We start from the raw sequence: 20,224 nt of genomic DNA, 5'->3' as shown, positions 1-20,224 counted from the left end.
GGACTTGATGATCTTGAATATCTTTTCTAACTTAAATGATTCTCTGATTTTATTATAGACGTGTAATGCTCTCCTTTCAGCCACTCACCTTCAGTTCTATTTCAGAACATTACTTTAGAGCCTTGTAGTAGGGCAGTCATTTGAAAAGGGAAAGTGAGAGCATGAGGAGCTGAAGAGGGTCAAGTACAGCAGGCTTCTTATAGGATTTGAGCAAAAGAGCACAGTTTATATAACCTCAGCAGTGATTATCTGATATGAGCTGCTAGGGGCATTTGCAGAAGCAGAAGTCTAAGCAATTAGATAACTTCCAAGTTAAATGTGAAGGCATACGGTGACCTGAGATGGTCCCAGTGTTAAGCACACACACAAAAATGTGCCTCTGTTTATTTGCCTCAAATATGTCTATGATCTTTACTGGATCAAGTCCAGGGAGAAGTGCTGTAAAACACATATTCTGCTTCTGACCACATTCACAATGCAAACACTGCTCACAGCTCTTAGTACTGTTATTGGCTATGTAGTGTTATTACAGAGACCAGAACAGATCCCAAATATAATGTAAGAAAAATCCTTAAAATTTACATTGAAACTAGATTTAATGTATAAGTTTGACTACACCGTGTCTAACTCTTGCATTATATCCAGTTATCCATTATATTTTCTTAAATAAAAACTGGCACTGGTATATAACTTTGTCACTTTCATTAACATCAATCAGTGTAGATCAGCCAGTTTGCTATTTTTATGTATAAAAATAGAATAACCTTCCAACTCAGCAAATGCTTTTCTTTGCTCTACCATATAACTTCACTGCTGTTAAATAAGAGAAGGCACTACTCACTTTCTTCCTCAAATATTTTTCTGCACTGATGTATCTGTAAATTACTTTATAATTCCCCATTTCCTTTGTTAGCACAAAGTAATTAAACTAATCCATCCTCTGTAAACCTCAGTTGACTCGGTGTCCTTTATTGTCATTGCATCCTTTTTTTTTTTTTTTTTTGGCATTTTTTCTTAACTTCTAATCCTCAAATCTACATCTGAAACTTTGTTTTCCACACCAGTTCTCAGTCATCCTTCGGCTGCAGTCTTTTTTGGCTCTTGCAGCCAACTAGCACAGTGATGAAATCTTGGTTCTCATGAAAACATACTGATAGTCTCCACCTAAATCCATTGTTTACAGAGATGAATTTCAATAACACTTGTGTACAGTCTCCAGTTTCTCATTAAATAAGAAATACTATGATAAGGAAAGGTTTTTCTGCAGGACAACAGAAACAGTCATGGTTTATTAAAGCACTCTGGATGCGGCCTTGCTGCCTCTACAGAAGTCAAAAGGAGGTAAACTCTTTGCATCTTTCCTGAACATGACATCAACCTGCTCTGCACTCAGCCTTTTCATGTAAATAGACCTTGGACCCTCGCATACTGCTAGCATGTCGTGCTGGGTTCAATTCACTTACTGACCACAACGTTCAGTATCTGCTGTATTACATACGAAGATGCAGAACTAATGGTTTCCTGTTGAGAGTGTGTTAACTTGGTGTGCTCCCATAAACACACTACGAAGTATTCAACATCCCATCTCCACAGCTCCTCTTCCATTCCTGGCAAAACTGGAGCCCTAAAAAACCCCACCACAACCCTTAAATGTTTTTATAATCCAACAACAGAGCCATCCTACATTTTGGTTCTGCTCCCAGGACTGTCTGCAGTCTCCGTCTAACCTGGAATTCAGAAATAGTCTAACAGTCAATGACACATAAATACAATTTTAAAGCATCTACATAGATATTGTTTTGCTGGTATTTGTAAATCCTACATTTGGTGCCATTTCATTAACTAGCAGTTAAAGTTCAGTTAACATTAACTAAAACATTACTTTTCAGCACATGCTCATGACCAATAATTCAAGTGCTCCACTGTTAAAGAACCTTTCCTAAACCTGTCATCTTCCTGATCAGATCCTATACTTATTCACGGATGCGGTAGCAAATGAATTATGTATACTACCTTTACTTTCATCTGTGTAAGTCAAAGTATATGCTTTTGGTCTTACACTTTGCAAAGTTCCTGTTTTGACAGTATTCCCTGTGATAATTTACAACTCTGTCAATTTCTACGCTTTGCAATTTAGCTACTGTGCTATCTATTCTCGTAGTGGTTTAAAGTGTTTTCTCATCTCTCCCAGATGAAAAATTGTAGTATAAACCTTGGCTGCTGCCAGCAGCAGCACAGTGTAAGCTGAATATTGTACTGGCCTGACATCTACTTGCCATACTCGCACTCTTTTCCACATTTTAGGTTGCTATTGCACCACTGATACACAATAAAAATGCCAGCAAAATCTAAAAACTTTTAAAGAGAATACAAAATTATTACATAGGCAGTGAAGTATAGACTAATCTCCATTTTCTACAGTTATTCCAAAGCTAGAACAAAATACTAAGAATTTTACCTCACCATTAAACTCTTGGTTCCATTTCAGAGTCCATGTGAAATGTTTCTTTGTCTGAGTGTATGCTTATACATACACCAAAAAGCTGCCACTACACTTTGCATATACAAAAACACCAAAAACACGCCTGCATCTTAAAGAACAACAAAAAAATCTCTACTAGAAGCCCTTACTTCCTTTTTAAAGGCTGTCTTTGAAAATTTAACCTGTTTTTTTGTTTTTTGGTTTTTTTTTGCTTTAGTTATAAGCAACCAGCATCTCTCATAGATGAAGAAATCAGCCATCATCTCTGACAAAAAGAAATTACTGTAGTGGCTGAGCTAAGTGGACAACAGTTTTGCTGCTAGCTCTGCCACTGTGCAAGCTATCCACTCTTCCATTTGCACTATGGGCAAAGCATGACAGACCTTACCTGCTGGGTGTTTTGAGATTGACTTACACCTAGCATTTGTCACAGACAACTATCACTTAACACTAGGCAACCAACCAAAACATTTTTTAAGTGCGCCTACCTGCAATGATACAGGCAAGACTGGACATCCCTTCATCTGTTAGATCTAAAACCTTCAAGTGAAGAAATAAAAGTTTGTACCTAATTGTACTTGATGACAGGATAAAGTTGTGTATTATTAGCCAGGTAATCAGACTTACTGTTAATAGCTGATATGACTCATTGCATGCCAGTGATTTTTACCTCAAGGAGTAAGCAAATTGGTTGAAATTATTAAAAACCAAAATAAAAGACTGATAGAACAGATCAGCCTAAAATTTTTAAAACCATGTATCTGTAGTCTGTAAGAATTCAGTACCAAAACCCATATATCTCAAAAAAAAATTCATTTAACTGCGCTCTTCAGAAGGTTCTGTGCAAACCCTCCAAACATAACTATTAAGGAATCTAATTGGGCATGGAATGAGAATTTAAAATTACGTGCATGAAGCAAGTCATGAGAATGGTCAGCTTTCAGTCTGCATTAAAAATCAATTGCCCTAAGGATTTATATTGAAACAGTATTACTTCAGATATTTGTTAATCTGTAAAGAGAGGCACTGCGCGCTCGCAGCATCTATGGACAATAACAGCACCAGAGTAGAACAATAAAAGATGAAAGTTGGAAGAATAACTCAAGATAATAGTAAACTGCTCATACACTCCAATGTTTTTTTGGACTGGAATTCACAGGAGAAGGATTAATGAAAATTGCACAAAACCAAAGTACTGCAAACATACAGAAAGCTACAAGAATACTGGACAGACAACAGTTGGAGCAGTATTCAAGAGATGATAACATACAGTTACAGAAGGAGGATATATAAGGTCGAGGATATATAACAGACACTTCATTACTTAATAATATCCATGAGAAGATGAGTAATTTTAACGTAGGTTTTGATTTTGCTCTGATTTATCTAATGCTACCAACATAACAACAATAGGATAAGATGAACTTCTGAGGTACAGTACCTTGTAATTCATGTTCCTACAATAGGGAAACATATTGCATCACAAGATCTGATAATTTATTTTAGTTCTGTAGTTTAATGAAGCTACTGTTCTGCACTGCAACTTTCCCATTCTGTATAGGTTGTTTGCACTACAGACTGAATGCAAGCAGATTATATATTTAAAATGTATTTTAATGTATTATTAAAAAAATCCAGAAATGCTTATTTTACACAGATCTAATTTGCATAGCAATTCAAATTACTCTAAGTTCCAAAATGTATTATAATCAACCTAAGCAAATTGTTCAGGTACAATCTGCAGGATGACTCTTATGAAAACAAAGCCAACACCATATAAGTCATCACACACACACAAAAAACCCATTTTGAACTTGAAGTTACTGCTTCCATATAGCTGTAGGAAAAAATATTTATTCTTAAAATGAAGCATACTCGAACATATTTGTATATTTTCTGTTATGGAGTTCGATTTTCCTTGTTCAGTTCCTCATTGCCAACATGGCATTTATGTCCCAAATGAGATTCCGTAACTGATCCATGATCTGCTTCAGTTGCTGATTCTTCAGTTTCAGTTTCTGTGGGAAGATTTTACGAGAAGATTTTTGTCATCAGTTGAAACAGTACACTCAGGATTTCAAGAAAAGTTAGTGTTATGAAATGCTATATGTATCTTTTTGTCAGCTGTCTGTGAGCAATATTAGATAATACATCTTCTTGAAAGCACACTCTTAAAATACAAGAAAGACTCAGAAGTTAAAGACCTTTGTTAGAGAGGAATGCTGTTTCTTTTCACAGCACTCTTTTATCAAAACACTTGATCCCTTCAACAAGAGCAAGCTTGTGGCCATTGGCCCTCTAACCAAAGTCCAAAAGACAGCACTTGATGCAAAGAGAAGGAAGTGAAATTTGAGACCAGAAGAGCTCAGGGAACAGCTAAATTTATGCTAATATGCACTGTACAAGCTGGGTGCTCAGAAAAGCAAGGTATTAAAAGTCAAAGTCTGAAAAACCACAAAGCCAATCAAGCTTTTCTACACCTTCTGCCTACATTAGTCAATTCTGATGAGCTATGTGATACTGTCCTCCCAGGTATGCTGAATGCTGTACAACTGTGTACTTCCTGCAAAAACATCTGAAGGGACAGAAGAGTAGAAAATGCACTTTCATCTGAGGAACCAGAACTTAAAAATTACGTCTACAGAAGATCAGTGCATTAAGCCAATGCAGAATATTCCTAATTGTTCATGTTTCACAGTAATACACATATTTATTATCCAATTTATCCATTTTCCTGTTCAAATCAAAGCTGCCAAGTAATAAGTTAGTGTGTATTGTTAACAACAAGCCCATGCCCTTCATTCCATTCAAATTTGATATAAAGTCAGCCTCATCACATCAGAGATAGAATTCATAAGGGAAGCCCAGATTTCTAAGTAAAGCCAAACCACAGGAAAAACTTGCTGCCATTCAAAATGTCTCAGGTTTTACATCACTTTGTTTCTTCTGTACTACACAAACAGCAATACATTAAAGGAATAGCTAAGCTCAGTAACTAAAGTAATTGTAACAGTGACAAAAAGAAGTAACAAAAAAAGCAGCATACTGAAAATCAGAGCCCTGTCTTTTCAGGTGAACAACAAACCAATGTTTTTTAAGTGTCCAGCTGGTCAGGCTCAGAAAGAAGTCCGGGGGAGGGGGGGGGGGGAAGCCTATTCTTTTCAGACCTGTGAAAAGTCTTAAGAAATATAGTAATAAATTTAGGAGAACACTGCTTTGAGAAAGGGAAATAGTTCTGAACACATTTCAGTGGACACGTTCCCTGGAAGCAGAGCCCACACTCTGACTCCTTTCTGACACCTCAGAAGAAGGTAAAACAGATGTAGGTTTGGAACCGATTTGGAAATTCTAAGCAAGCATTTGATTGACTAAAAACCATTTTAAGTTACAACGTGCATTTCTCTAATCTTTTTCCATTTGCTAATTGAAAACTGCACTATATAGAGCAAAGATTCCTTTCCAAAAGATAAGAGGGAGAACTGAGAGAAGAATGTAGCTATGACAATACTTAAATGACATAATTTTGCTTCCCTGCAAAACATAATGACATAAGAATTCAATGCTTTACAGACTACAAGAGATGAGATAAACAAGCACGTTCACACTTGTGGCATTTAAAAACGCATTTCCATTTCCCACCCTCAACATTTAATCTCAGAGAAATCAAGAAATGTAACATCCAAACAACTAGCTTAATGCAAACTGTCACTCACCGATACCGAGGGCACATCAGTTCATTATTTTCCAAAGCCTTCACCAACAGAAATGAAGGCTGAGCAGTCAGTGATGATTACGTGTTAGACAAAGAAGAACCATTAACCTCTGGTGCTGCAGACTGTTTTCTCTCCATCCCTTTTTAACTGTACTGTTACATGCTCTTCTGTAGATATGCCCGTATGAACTTTGCATAAGTTACATTCAAAAGATTCATTCTATAAGACAATAATTTTCATTTCTTGTGCAACTATTATGAAACAGGATTTTTACGCTAGACAAGTGAACCCCTGAACTGGATTTCATTTGATTTCACAGTGTCTGCAAAAAGGTGAGTAACATATTTTTTATTATATCTATCTGAAGATAATTTTAAGACCTTTTCTTTGGTGTTTTATTTCCTTAGCTTTTCTATTCTACTTCTTGCAGAGTCAGAAAAAACATCTAAGGTGAAGCACCGTCTCTGGATTGCAAGGCTGAGAAAAGAATAAATGGCAAGGGGAAAAGCTCCACTTCAGAGAGCGCAGCATCCTGGCTGAAAAGCTAGATCTTTGTTAGCAGTCTATGCAGTGTGGACCATCGTCTGCCACAGCCTGCTAGCAAGGATCGTGGCATATAATTAGCATGCCCTTCCTACTGGCACTGGCAGTGCTGGTCTCTGTTTAAGGCTCTAACCTTATCCAATGAAGGACATCTCCACTTTGCAGTGGAAGGAGGTGAAATGGCCTTCTTGGGAAACTTACAAGTTCTGAAAGAAGCTTCTGCACTGCTGACAAATTTTCATTTGAACAGATTGCTCGCAAAGTTGTCTCCCACTCCTTCCTCCTTCTCCTGAAATGACTTAGTTGATCTCTGGACTGTTTCTCAGGATTAATGGTTGTATGAAACAAGAAGAGGCACTTCATCCTACATAAATGCTACAGCTTCTGCCTTTATCTGTTTTAAGACAGCACATAACAATTATCTTATTTGAGGTAGTTTGTAACTTAGGCACATTCACCTTATATCTGACAGGCATGTTTCTGCTGTTCACCTATTAGAAAGGTGATCTGACCAAAAAAACAGTCCTGAGGGGTTTTCTCCAGTGATACTTATTTCCAGTGTGATTACCTCTCCGCTTTGACTGATGGCAAATACCAGTGGCAGCATGAGGCAGTTGACAAGGATTACACCCTTTAGCAGCAATATGGACCTCAGTCCTTAGGTCAGGTAGAGCAGTTTCGAAAACGTGAATGTAAGCACAAAAAGCAGTAGGTGAAAAGAAGAGGGAGAACCATAATATCCACCCAGACAGTACCTATCTTTCAAGGAATTCACAATAAAGAACTTGATGTGTTTTGCACAGATCTGGATTCAGTAAATTCAGCTTCGACCAAAATCCATTTTTGACTAAAACTCATTTTTGGTTCACATTCATTTCATTGGAAATCAAAGCTGTCTAGGCTAATCTGCAAATTTCTATCAGAGATGTATCAAAACTTTTATTTGTGAAATCACTGATCCCATCTCTCTTCATATTAAGCTCAGTTATCTTTCAGATTTTAACCCAAACATCACTATGAGTCATTATTCTGTACCTAATTTATTTGTTAAAATTCTCTTCTTCTTCAGCCTAAGATAATGATGTGGAAGAGTAAGACTACATTCCAGCTGACACCTGTAAAGACATCAAACGTATGTGTTTGTGCTTCAAAGGCATCTCTTCTGCTTGACAAAAAAATACTATGCCAGCCATAGTTTATTCCAGCTTTGTCAGAAACCTTTTTCAAAAGAGCCCTTCACAATGAAATCTCTAAGGCAAGGAGGTGGGAAAACAGTTTTGTAGTCAAAGGACTCACAACACTATGTGTAAAGGGCAGAAAAAAGCTGTAAGGGAAAAAGTGAATCAGTACTTTGCTCCAACTCTCTTGAAGCTTTCAGGTGATGTTCTAAATTATGGCCATTCAATTTATATTAAAGAACACTTTCGATCATAATAAACACACACATATGGCTATTCATGTATTTTTCAAGTGGTTTAGAAGAGTACTCATTGTTAACACACTAACTTCTGGGCAATTAAATATAATGTATTCATCATTCATTATCTGCAACTTTTTCTGATCTTGTTCTCAGACAACTGTTCTATCCTTCCTGGAAATGAGAAACTGAGTTTTCAGTCTCTCCCTAGCCTTACAGTGAGTAGGAAAATGGCTCATGCTCCTGACAACAGCAGGGACAACAGTGACAGCTTGTGTTCCACTCCATGCTCAACATGCTACACGTATTGAGCCATACAGCAAAGCCATGTATCCATTGCTCTGCTGCTCAAAGAGAGATAAGAGTGTCCATTAAAACAGTTTAACGTTTCCTTCACACTAATTAACTACCTAATGAAGATTATAGAAAAGACAAAGCTAGATTCTTCTTGAATGTGCACAGCAAAAGGATGAGGGGCAGTAGGCAAAAATTCACAAAGCTACTGGATATCCACCTGAGTAACTGGATCTATAATAGTTGGCCCTGCTTTGACCTAGGGATTGAACTAGACACTAAGGCTAAATTCTCTGTCCTTGCAGACAGCCATTTTGGTACCCAAAACAGCAGGAAAACATGCTCAGTGCAGACTGATGTGCTGAGACAGTGTCCAAAGAAACAATTCTTCCTCTCTTGCTGAAGTGTTCTTTGGTACACACTCTTATCTGGGGTGAAAAGGATCCCACAACTACAAAATAAGAAATACAAATAAAGGTAAATACTGTGACAGATAGTTTTAAAAGAAATCAAGTTTCTACATAGGCAAAAGTAGTTTTTAGGCAAAATTCTTCCCTGAAGAGATAGGATAGTTGCAAACTGCTGTCATATGAAAGGACTCCACAAAACAACATTGGTTCCAGTGCACAAGGGTTTCATTATCAAAAAAGCCCCGAGGTAAATTCATAGCAACTTAACTCAAAAGGTTGCAGATTGTCTTTCCCACTCCTAGTAAGATCATGGTTAGCCAGTTAGCAAAGATTAATTAAAAATATCTAGCATAATTATTTTCAAAAGGGCCACCTGCAGAATCTAAAAAAGCCCAAAGCTGCATTTGCTCCATTTCTAAAAAAAGCAGTAAAAAAAGACTGTCCATAATGCAGCAACACAGATTACAACATTCTCGGTCTGTGATTTGATATTTTCTGCTGTCTCTCCTATCAAATATACTACAAAACATCTTAAAAATATTACAGACGATGCTGTATTGTGAAGGCAAGAAACCTGTAGGTATAATATTATATACAGACTATAAAAAAAAATATGAAGGCAATAGAGAAAAAATTTGCAATAGCAGCTAAAATGCCATTTGCTGCTGCAAACAGTAATTATATTCACTAAAAACTTACAGGAATTCTACTAGCAAAACAGTGCAAATACTACATTGATACTGGAACAGTAAACTATTTATTACAGAAAAAGAGTGAAATTCCTCACCAATTTCCAACTGGAAAGCAAATACTGATACCTGGAGTACTGCGTTCAGGCTTGGGGCTCCCAGCACAGGAAGGATGCAGAGTTGTAGGAGTGAGCCCAGAGGAGGGCTACAAATCATAGTGGGTTGGAAGGCACTGGTTCATCTAGTTCCAGCTCCCCTGCTACAGGCAGGGACACCTCCCACTAGACCACACTGCTCAAAGCCCCATCCAGCCAGATCACAAAGGGGCTGGAGCACCTGTACTATGAAAAAGGGTTGAAGGAGCTGGGCTTGTTTAGTTTGGAGAAGGCTATTAGGAGACCTCACTCCAGCCTTCCAGTATTTTAAAGGAGCTCACAAGCAGGAGGGAGCCTGACTTTTACATGGTCTAATAGTGACAGAACAAGGGGGAGTCACTTTAAATTAAAAAGGGAAAAAAATAGGTTAGATGTTAGGAAGAAATTCTTAACTCAGAGAATAATGAGGCACTGGCACAGGCTGCCCAAGGAAGTTGTGAATATACCACCCATGGAAGCATTCAGGGCCAGGTTGGATGGGGCCCTGGGCAGCCTGATCCTAGTGAGTGGCAGCCCTGCCCATGGCAGGAGGTTGGACCTAGATGATCTTCATCATTCCTTCCAAAGCCATTCTATGACTCTATTATAAAGAAATAGCCAAGAGTTGTGGGAAGTGCAGGAAATAATTGTTTCATACAAAAGGTAGAGTTAGTGGGTACAAACAATATGCATTTTTCGTTTTTCTTACAATAGTTGTGCACAGTTATAAGCATTCTGTTCTTGTATGGCTAAAGTCTCCCTCAATTTACATTTAATAGGTTTCATCTTAAGTTACAGTTGTTAGATATTATTGAATTGCTAGGACAGAAATTCATTACCTTGTAAACTGATCAATACTTTTAATTAATGGACAAGTACTTCTTAGCCAATATTAGGTGATTAAATATTCTGACCTAAAAGTTAAGTCTAATACAGCAGATTAAATAAATAAGATGTCACTGTGTTAAACTGATATCAAAAACAACTGCAGTTTTGGTACTCTGCTACATCAACAGGTTCTTCTACCCTAAGAGTGAATGGTAAATACAGGAAGTATGGGATGGTTCCCACTTCCTTAAGTGAGGCTGCCCCTCTTTCCAGAGAGCTGCCGGAGCAAACCAGAACTGTACAGTTTCAAGTCAGTGATTCCTGAAAGGGGGTAAGTTTTTGTGTGAGCATGAAACAAACCTTTATATTATCTACTAGTTTTGTTTGTGCTTCTCACTGGGAGGTGGTGTTCTTCAAACACACACAGGTATCACTAGAAAGACCAGACTGCCTGGGAAGTCAAGGCAGGACTTAAGCAACCCATGGAAGGCCCAACAATTCCGATGTCTCAATAATGCTAAAGCACTGGGTTATGCTGTTCATAGCAAACAGAGCGAGATGCGATCAGGACAAGCAGCTGAAGGGAGAAAAGATAGTGAGTGAAGATGTAAAAAGCTTCTTCATCTGTCAATTGGTGTTCATGTCCCAGCATTTTCGTCAACGCTTTATGTTACTGAAATTTTGTTGAAAGAAATTAACCAAAATTGAATTGGAGATGAATGCTACAATTACACAGGACTGAAAAGCTATCAGGAATGCCAGTAAAGCAACAGAGAAGGCTATTTAAGCAGCCAGAATCAGAAATTAGATTAATATGATTCTACCTTTTTTTTTTCTTGTGTGTGAAAATATGGTTTGCGTTATTTCTAGTCATAAAACATTTAGCATTTCCCCAAACTGCAGTATATTACAATTTGAATTTTGAAATTGGAAAAAGAAAATAATAATTTTTAAAAGTGCAGCTTGAAAACAAGAGGCTTCAATTTCCCTTGCAGCACATAAGCATTTTTTCACAAAAATACTACTGAATGTTCAACTATCTTCTTAAAATTTATTGTTGAAAATCTGAAAATTATGTTTAGGCACTTACATGCAAATACTGGATTTCAGTCCAGATTTATGCGATGGCTTGAATACATTTTTAATTGCTAACTTACTACTAATGCTCCTGTAACATCATTAACCTTCTTAAGATTTAAAACCCATCATAAACATTTATGAAATTCACTTCCCAAGATCACACCAGGGAGGTTTAAAAACACATTAGCATACAAGTACAACAACAAGGGCAAAACATGTCATAAAACTATCAAAAACATATCAAATATGGACAGTTAAGCTTATTAGCACTTAAAGATTGCAAATAAATGTGCATAAATTCTCAGGGTAACATTACATACAATATAATGCATACCACCCTGCTACATCAGCACTGAACAGAAAGAACACAACAGGAAAGCAGACAACTGCTTTTCTCCAAATTCACACAGTACTCATTTTAGCCTGTACAATATACATGAATTTTTCTAAATGAATGGGTTATGAAGAGTTTGATACATCTTTAACTGTTGAAGACAAATGCAAATGTTGAAAATAATTCAAAAGCTGTAAATCCAGTGATAATTCTCTCCAAAAATATTTTAGACAGTCACCTGTTTTGCTCAGTTCTTTTTGTAGATTATGGCTGCTTTTTACCAAGCACTTACAGATATTACTGCCACACAAATACTTAGTTAATCCTATCTTTGTACTTTACAGATGGCAGGAACAATGTTTAATGTTATGATCTGTTAAAAGGACTTATATTTAATCTCAATGCAACATTATCATCTACTACAGCATATTTATTTTTAGATTTATATCTGTCTATATTAATTGTACTCAATTGCAAACTGCCACTCAAACTGAAAATTTAACAGCCTCTTTATCATATAGTACATTTTTTCTGAATGTGTCAAGATTCAATAAATGCTGTACTTCACAAAAGAAATGCACTTCCTCACATTGTCAAAATACAGGAAGGAGCCCAGAAAATCCTCTACCAACACACATCATAATTGTGATAATACTTACACATCTGATGTCTTATATCCATTTATTAATGCATTTGCCTAATGCATATTTAGAATTCAAGTAAGGTACCTTATCTCCATCTGTATTGCCTGTATCTACTGGGTTACCATGACCTCGATATAAAGCATTGATTGTCCCCCTCTACTTTGCCATAACAAGGGTCTGAATTGCAGCACTGCAGGAAGAATGGAGAGTTGTAGGAGCAGGTCCACAAAGATGATCAAAGCACCTCTACTATGAAGAAAGACTGAGGGAGCTGGGCTTGTTTAGCTTGGAGAGGATGAGCTCTGAGCAGACCTCACTGCAGCCTTCCAGCACTCAAAGGGTGCTTATAAGCAGGAGGGAGCCCAATTTTTTTTACCAGTCTAATAGTGACAGAACAAGGGGGAATAGCTTTAAACTAAAAAGGGAAAAATTAGGTTAGATGTTACTAAGAAATTCTTAACTCAGAGAGTGGTGAGGCACTGGCACAGGTTGCCCAAAGAATCTGTAGATGTTCCTTCCATGGAGGCCAGATTGAACAGGGCCCTGAGCATCCTGATCTAGTGGGTGGCAACCCTGCCATGGCAGGAGGGCTGCAAGTGGATGCTCTTAGGTCCCTTCCAACCTAAGTCGTTCTATGATTCTGTGAATACTCAGAAGAATACATACTGTTTTAAAAGGAGTCATAAGTTAAAATTGTTATATTACCTAAAACCTACAGTAGCCAGTGCTGCAGCTAAAAAAAAAATTGTTTAACAAAACTAATTCTAAAATAGTTATGTGGCAGTCATCACACATATGGTCTTTAGTACAGCAGTCTAGAAACCTAGGCTTTGTAATGTCAAAGTGACGTTTCCTGTTTTACACAAATTAATTTCAACTTCCTTACCTTATTTACTTCCATGATTTCCCTTCTCTCTTCACTAGCAAAACGAAGCTGACTAGCAGCACCACGATCATCATGCTTGGAGCCATCTTCTTCAACATATGGAATAAGTTGCTAAGAAGACAAAAAAGGTCAGCTTTTAAAAAGAAGAAAAAAGGACAAAAAGCCTGAAAAGGGGAGGTACTAACAGTTTCCTTCAAAGGTTCAAACATCCTGAACAGAAAGAAGTGCAGACAGGCATACTTCATCACCTCAAAACCAGCAGCCTCACAATGGCCTCAGTCAGTTCTGTGCTTCAAAAAGATACGACAGCACATATTGTCACACCTAGACTGCAGGCAGAGCTCAGTATTAACATTTTAAGAGGTCAATCACAGGTAACCTTGGATTTTTGAACTCTATAGACTGTGATTTTAAAGCTTACTGCTCCACACTATGAAATAACACAAACACGAAGTTATCATCATTATCAAGTATTTTAGAGATGTCCCAAACATAATTTATGACAGACTTTACACATGGAGATTAAATACTTGGTTAATACCCTAATTATGACTTTCTATTTTATTGGTTTTCTGTTTGGCTGTTCTTAAGATCAGGCCCACATTTATCTAATAGGAATTTCTCCATAGGGATTTTCCACTGTAATCTCCTCAAGCACACAATGCGCTGCATTTTTTTGTAAGCTTTTGAGAAGTCAAGATCTTCAGTAAAGAGTTTCTAAATGAATATCAGTATGTTCTTGATCAAAAAAATTTTTTTAAAGACCCAGGAAATGTACTAGCTACAAAACACATACATGCATTGTGCCAAACTCTTCCAAAGTAACACCTTGTTCAAAAATAGTTATAACGTACTTACAATATAAACATCACATACACACATGGAGTCTGTTGAATTTTCTGTCCTTAACTGAGAAAAGCTAAAGCTGGTAGCAAAAGTACACCCTTGATCAAATCTACATACTACAGACAAATGAAATATTAGTAAGTGATGCAAATGAGCAAGACAGTTCAAAAGTCAGGGAACAGGTTGCTGATAGAATGCATATTAACTTGTTACTTAGGTTGAGGTGTAATACGAAGCATTCAGCAGCAACCTTCAGCATTCTGCTGAAAACTCTGACTTAGCTCTGAAAATCATATTTTCTTCCACATATGCTTTTGGAGGCCACGTTCATTAAACTTATTGAAATGGACAAAGAATGCCGTGTTACCCTCTGCCCTGTAAAGCAAAATAGCATAGCTATTAAACACTCTTGGAAAAAGCTCCTCCTCTTTCTTAAGGAAAAATAATGCCCTGAAATAGAATGTCTCCTTTGAAAACCTCCCATCTGTAAGAAAAGCTCTGAATTCAAATAAAGAACTACACCTAACACACAAATAAAGCAGTTCGCTCTAGTGAGAGAATTCTGTAACTGTATCTCCTTCACAACAATCTTACAGCTTATTATGTTGGCTAAAAGGAAGTTGATAAGATCATCTATTAAACTAGCAGTACACATTAATGAAAGAAATATAATATTTTTATACTGTTAGTAGACACTAACTTAATTGATGGAAGGTAATGACACAATTTCTTGCCATAAACAAGAAGCAAACAGGAAAAAAGAGACAGAACAAAGTGGTTTTGGTAGTGCAAGTTAAGAAAGGTGTAACATCAACCTAAATTTTATAGCCTGGGAATTCAACGGACTCACCTTGGGGTTTCTGCCTTAAGTGGCAGCAAACTAACAAACTGCTGCACACCCTTTGTAATACAGCAGATAACATGTAGATAAATCTATCCCAATGCTATTTCATAGAAAGTAAGGAGTTACCTTCCTAATCTTAAAATAACCACTGAAGTGGGTATCTAACTAAGCATTTACTACCGACTACTCAGAATAAAGTACAATGACAACACTGTCACTGATTAGCAGCAGTGATGTTCAAAATCACTTCCCAGTGTCAGGGAAGAAGACAGGCTGAGGAGCTATAGACGTATATATATTTTAAAAGCAACAAAATCTAAGCAAAAATTGAAGTATTTAAGACAAGTGGATCGGTGACAATGGAATTGCACATGTTTTCAGACATCAGTCATGCTCTTGCAGCCCAGAAAGCCAACCATGTCCTAGGCTACGAAAAAAGAAGCATGGCCAGCAGTGCAAGGGAGGTGATCCTGCCCTTCTGCTCTGCACTGGAGAGGTCTCACCTGCATCCAGATGAGGAATCCTCAGCCCAGGAGAGATGTGGACTTGTTGGAGTGCATCCTGAGGAGGGCCACAAAAATGATTCAAAGGATGGAACACTTCTCCTATGAGGACAGGCTGAGAGAGCTGGGGCTGGAGAAGAGAAGGCTCTGGGAAGACCTGAAAGCAGCCTTTCAGTATCTAAAGAGGAGCTACAGGAAAGAAGAGGACAGACTCTGAAGCAGGGTCTGTGGTGACAGAAGAAGGGGAAACGACTTCAAGCTCAAAGAGGGGAGATTTAAGTTAGATATACAGAAAAAATTCTTTTTACAGTGAGGGTGATAAGGAACTGGAACAGGTTGCCCAGAGATATGGTAGATGCCCCATTCCTGGAGACATTCAAGGTGAAGCTGGATCAGGACTGGGCAACCTGGCCTGGCTGTGGATGTCCCTGTTCACTGCAAGAGAGCTGGACTAGATGGCCCTTAGAGGTCCGTTCCAACTCTAAGGATTCTATGATTTTATGAATTACTACAGAATTAGATCATGGGCCACAGAATAACTGCCTGTCTTGTTCAGTGCAGTATCATTAAGAAGGCTAATAATTGGCAGTAAGGAGGGAAGAACAGTGTACATACATTCCACTAATGACTTAGAAACAGGGAGTCAGTTAAGTAAAAGAAAAAAGCCATTAAGTAATTTGACTGTTTAAAAAACAAGTTTGTCTATATTCGTTAAAGATAAGGTTAGAATGTCAAGCCGTTTAACAATATGATTGAGAATATCAGTGAAAATTTGAAATAAGAATTTAAGAAACATAATAAGAGAAATGATGTGACACTTTCATTCACCCTGACATGAGGAAAGTGAGCATTCTGTTAACTTCACAGCAACAAATACTAAGTCACTAAAAGGAAAAAGAATTGCAACTACTGCAATTGTTTCACCACAGACTTACTCCACTAAAACAACCTCTTAAAAGTAAAACTTCCCCTGACCCTTTTTTTCCCCTAGAGGAAAAAAAACTGGTGAGTGCACAAAGCCTGAGGTAAACAGCTAGGATTTTAAACGAAGTCTGACCTGTAATTTGTAGATATAGAAAGATACTCACTTCTATGGGAATAGGATCGAGTCCAGCACAGTTTTCATTACATTTGTCATAGACTAATCTCAGTTTTCTGAAGAGTATTGATAGCTGACGGAGATGCTCCTGTAGTTTTCCCAGTCTGTCTTGATATGTTCCAGTATGATAAGTTACACCATTTGGCAACTTCAGAGAACCAAAGCACAAAAGAGTTATAAATATTTTTTCTCTTATAGGAAATAAAAAAATCTAAGACAAATGAGAGATTTTTTGTGCATTCTACAATAAGACCATCACAATATTCTCACAGTCTGAAATTTCTATTTTCTTTATCTGTAAAAATCTGAATCTTATTTGCCCATCTCACATGCCAAACCACTGCTCTCAAACAGCTTCATGTCTTCCACATCCTGATCATTATAGACCACTGTAACTTTCACTGTAACTTTTCACTGAGAAACTTTCTGCCTGAACCCAGGTCACATTTCAGACAATCAATGCGAATTCCAAGTAATACTCTGTGTATCTACATAAAATAATTACAGAAGGAAATTTCAGGAGACATGAAAAAACAGGGAAAAAGGGAACTGGAGTGATTACTTGCATGTTTGTCTCTGAAGTTGAGAGCATGCTGTCAACAGAGAAACATGAAAGAAGTTTGTACATTCTCTTCAGTACGTAATCAAGAGGATTCTGTCCACTTTAATAATGAATAGAATGTCACAACATTTTAAGTGGAAAATACTACAGAAGAATGATATCACTGGTCAATGACAACTCCTTTAAAATCACTCCATAGAGGTTAACAAAAACAGAGAAACATAAACATCATATAAATACATTTTGCTATTAACTAAACAGTTATCTTCCCCTTATCTCCAAATTGGAGGGATGTGGATTTGATGGGGGGACCACTCAGTGCATAAAAAAAACTCGTTGGAAGGCCACAGACAGGGAGTGGTCATCAATGCTCTATGTCCAGGTGGAGGCTGGTAACAAGCAGCATCCCCCAGGGGTCTGTCTTGGGACCAGTGCTCTCTAACATCTTTATCAATGACATTGATGACAGAATCGAGTGCACCTTCAGCAAGTTTGCTGACAACACCAAGCTGAATGGTGCAGTGGACACGGTAGAAGGAAGGAATGACATTCAGAGGGACCTCAACAGGCTAGAAAGCTGGGCTCAGGTGAACCTGACGAGGTTCAACACGGCAAAGTGCAAAGTTTTGCACTTGGGCCAGATGAATCCCAGGCATCCATACAGACTGGAAGGAGAGGTCCTTGAGAGCAGCCCTGAGGAGAAGGATCTGGGGGTCCAGATGGATGAAAAACTCAACATGAGCCAGCAGTGTGCCCTTGCGGCTCAGAAGGCAAATGGTATCCTGGGCTCCATCAGAAGAGGGGTGGCCAGCAGGGACAGGGAGGTGATTGTCCCCCTCTACTCTGCTCTTGTGAGGCCCCATCTGGAGTACTGTGTCCAGGTCTGGAGCCCCCAGTACAAGAAAGACAGAGAGCTGTTGGAGAGGGTCCAGAGGAGAGCCACAAAGATGATCAGGGGACTGGAGCACCTCCCCTATGAAGACAGGCTGAAGGAGCTGGGCTTGTTCAGCCCGGAGGAGAGAAGGCTGCGGGGTGACCTCATTGCAGCCTTTCAGTACCTAAAGGGAGCCTTAAAACAGGAGGGGAGTCAACTCTTTGAAAGGGTAGATAACTGCAGGACAAGGGGAAATGGTTTTAAGTTGAGGGAAGGGAGATTTAGGTTGGACATCAGGGGGAAATTCTTTACAGAGAGAGTGGTGAGGTGCTGGAACAGGCTGCCCAGAGAGGTGGTGGATGCCCCGTCCCTGGAGGTGTTCAAGGCCAGACTGGATGGCGCCCTGGGCAGCCTGGTCTAGCATTAAATGGGGAGGTTGATGGCCCTGCCCGTGGCAGGGGGGTTGGAGATTCATGATCTTTGAGGTCCCTTCCAACCCTGGCCATTTTGTGATTCTGTGATTAATATATTTCTGTGAAAAAGTCATTAAGTACATTTGGAATATATTTACTGTGGTAGAAATGACAATTTAGCATTTGTGAATGTTCTCCATGTTTACTAAATACACAGGAACAGCCAAATGTATTCAGAGTTGTATATGTGTCTCCAACCAATCCCTTTTTCAAGACAGTTTAGCCTATTAATGTATTTAAATGCCCCAAACTATCTTCGTGTGCACACAATCACTTAGTAGTAAAAACACGAGAAGGGAACTGATGATCACCAAATTAGAAATAAAAAAAAAAGTTTTCTCACCTGCATGTTCCTCAGTAACTGGAAGATTTCCATGGTTCGAAACACAATGTCCTGCACGGTCTCCTGGCCGATACGGCACAGAGATGCTGTATTGACCTCCCTAGCTGCCTGAGCCTGCGTTCCTGAGAATGCACCGGGAGGCATCCCCGCCCCGGCCAGCGGTGGGGTTGACATCTCTGGATGCCAACGGGTCCCACTGAACCAACCTGCACACAGATAAGACAACGATGAAGTATTTGTCTGAGACTATTCTAACAAACAAACTTCTTACCGTGGCTATACTTCCTCTGCTCAACAGGTCGTCTTGTCTGAGACAAAACCACTCAACAAATATTAGAGGGCTCTGTGACATCCCTTGGCTTCGGACAGGGCTCCTTAAATCATCAAGGTTTTCCGGGCCTCACGGAGCTGCACGCGGGGTCCTGCCACAGTGCTACATGGCGATACGCAGGGCTGCCCGATTTCACACGCGCAGCTCTCGGCTCTCCCGCCCCGCCACCCAAACCGCAGCCTGGGGGCCGCTGTCCTGGCATCGCTCGGCGGCTACAGGCCCGTACTGGACAAGCAGGCCAGCCAGCGGCCGCCCAGGCGGTACTCGAGGAACCGCGCGGGCGGATCGAGACAGACACAGCGCTAAGGCCGCCCTCGGCGCCGAGCGGCGACCGTTACTCACAGGACCGGAGAAAGCCGGGGCGCCGCGTCGCCGTGGAAACGCGGAGACGGAAGCAGTGTGCGGCGCCCGGAAGAGCGGGCCACACGAGGCGGAAGTGACGTCACGGCAGCGGGGCGGGGCTGGCTGGCTGGCTGCGGCTGCTGCTCTGGCATTGGGCAGGTGGCTGAGGCTGGGCGGGTTCACGCTTGTGGCGCAGGTTTTGTATCGAAGGGGAGCGGCTGGGCAAACTGCTTTTGGTTGGTCACGTTGGGAAATTGCTGGTTACGTACTATCCGTTTATAGGTGTACCACTGCACTTCTTGTGTAGGTATATTTTCACCCGCATAGAAACGCCTTCTGGTTTCACAGTATTTGAATGCATATAAGATGCTTCTCTGTTGTCTGCCCTGGCTGCTTAGGCTATGCTAAGGTAGTTCATAGAATCGTAGAATCGTTTGAGTTGGAAGGGAGCCTTAAAGCCCATTAGTGCAGCTCCCCTGCTATGAGCAGGGACACCTACAGCTCCATCAGGTGCTCAGGGCGCAGCCCAGTTTGTCTCCAGGGATGGAGCGTC

The 20,224-nt window shown here is 39.4% G+C and overlaps 1 protein-coding gene across 2 annotated transcripts; it reads right to left on the bottom strand.

Moving 5' to 3' along the window:
* Nucleotides 1-4,075: 4,075 nt before the first annotated feature.
* On the bottom strand, nucleotides 4,076-19,798 carry MED30 (mediator complex subunit 30). 2 transcript variants are annotated; one of them, XM_052703660.1, is made up of 5 exons: nucleotides 19,672-19,797; nucleotides 18,999-19,204; nucleotides 16,736-16,894; nucleotides 13,455-13,565; nucleotides 4,303-4,500 (listed from the first exon to the last, which is right to left on the bottom strand). In XM_052703660.1, the coding sequence occupies exons 2-5, from the start codon at nucleotides 19,170-19,172 to the stop codon at nucleotides 4,405-4,407; spliced, it is 540 nt and encodes a 179-aa protein (XP_052559620.1). In that variant the 5' UTR covers nucleotides 19,173-19,204; nucleotides 19,672-19,797; the 3' UTR covers nucleotides 4,303-4,404. The 2 variants fall into 2 exon arrangements, with proteins under 2 accessions (XP_052559621.1, XP_052559620.1); XM_052703661.1 differs by lacking the exon at nucleotides 16,736-16,894 and having other exon boundaries at nucleotides 4,076-4,500; nucleotides 19,672-19,798.
* Between the last annotated feature and the right edge of the window lie 426 nt (nucleotides 19,799-20,224).

Source organism: Tympanuchus pallidicinctus, unplaced genomic scaffold (assembly GCF_026119805.1).
Source record: "Tympanuchus pallidicinctus isolate F22 unplaced genomic scaffold, pur_lepc_1.0 scaffold5, whole genome shotgun sequence".
Lineage (NCBI taxonomy): Eukaryota > Metazoa > Chordata > Aves > Galliformes > Phasianidae > Tympanuchus > Tympanuchus pallidicinctus.
This window is presented reverse-complemented; position numbering and strand designations above follow the sequence as displayed.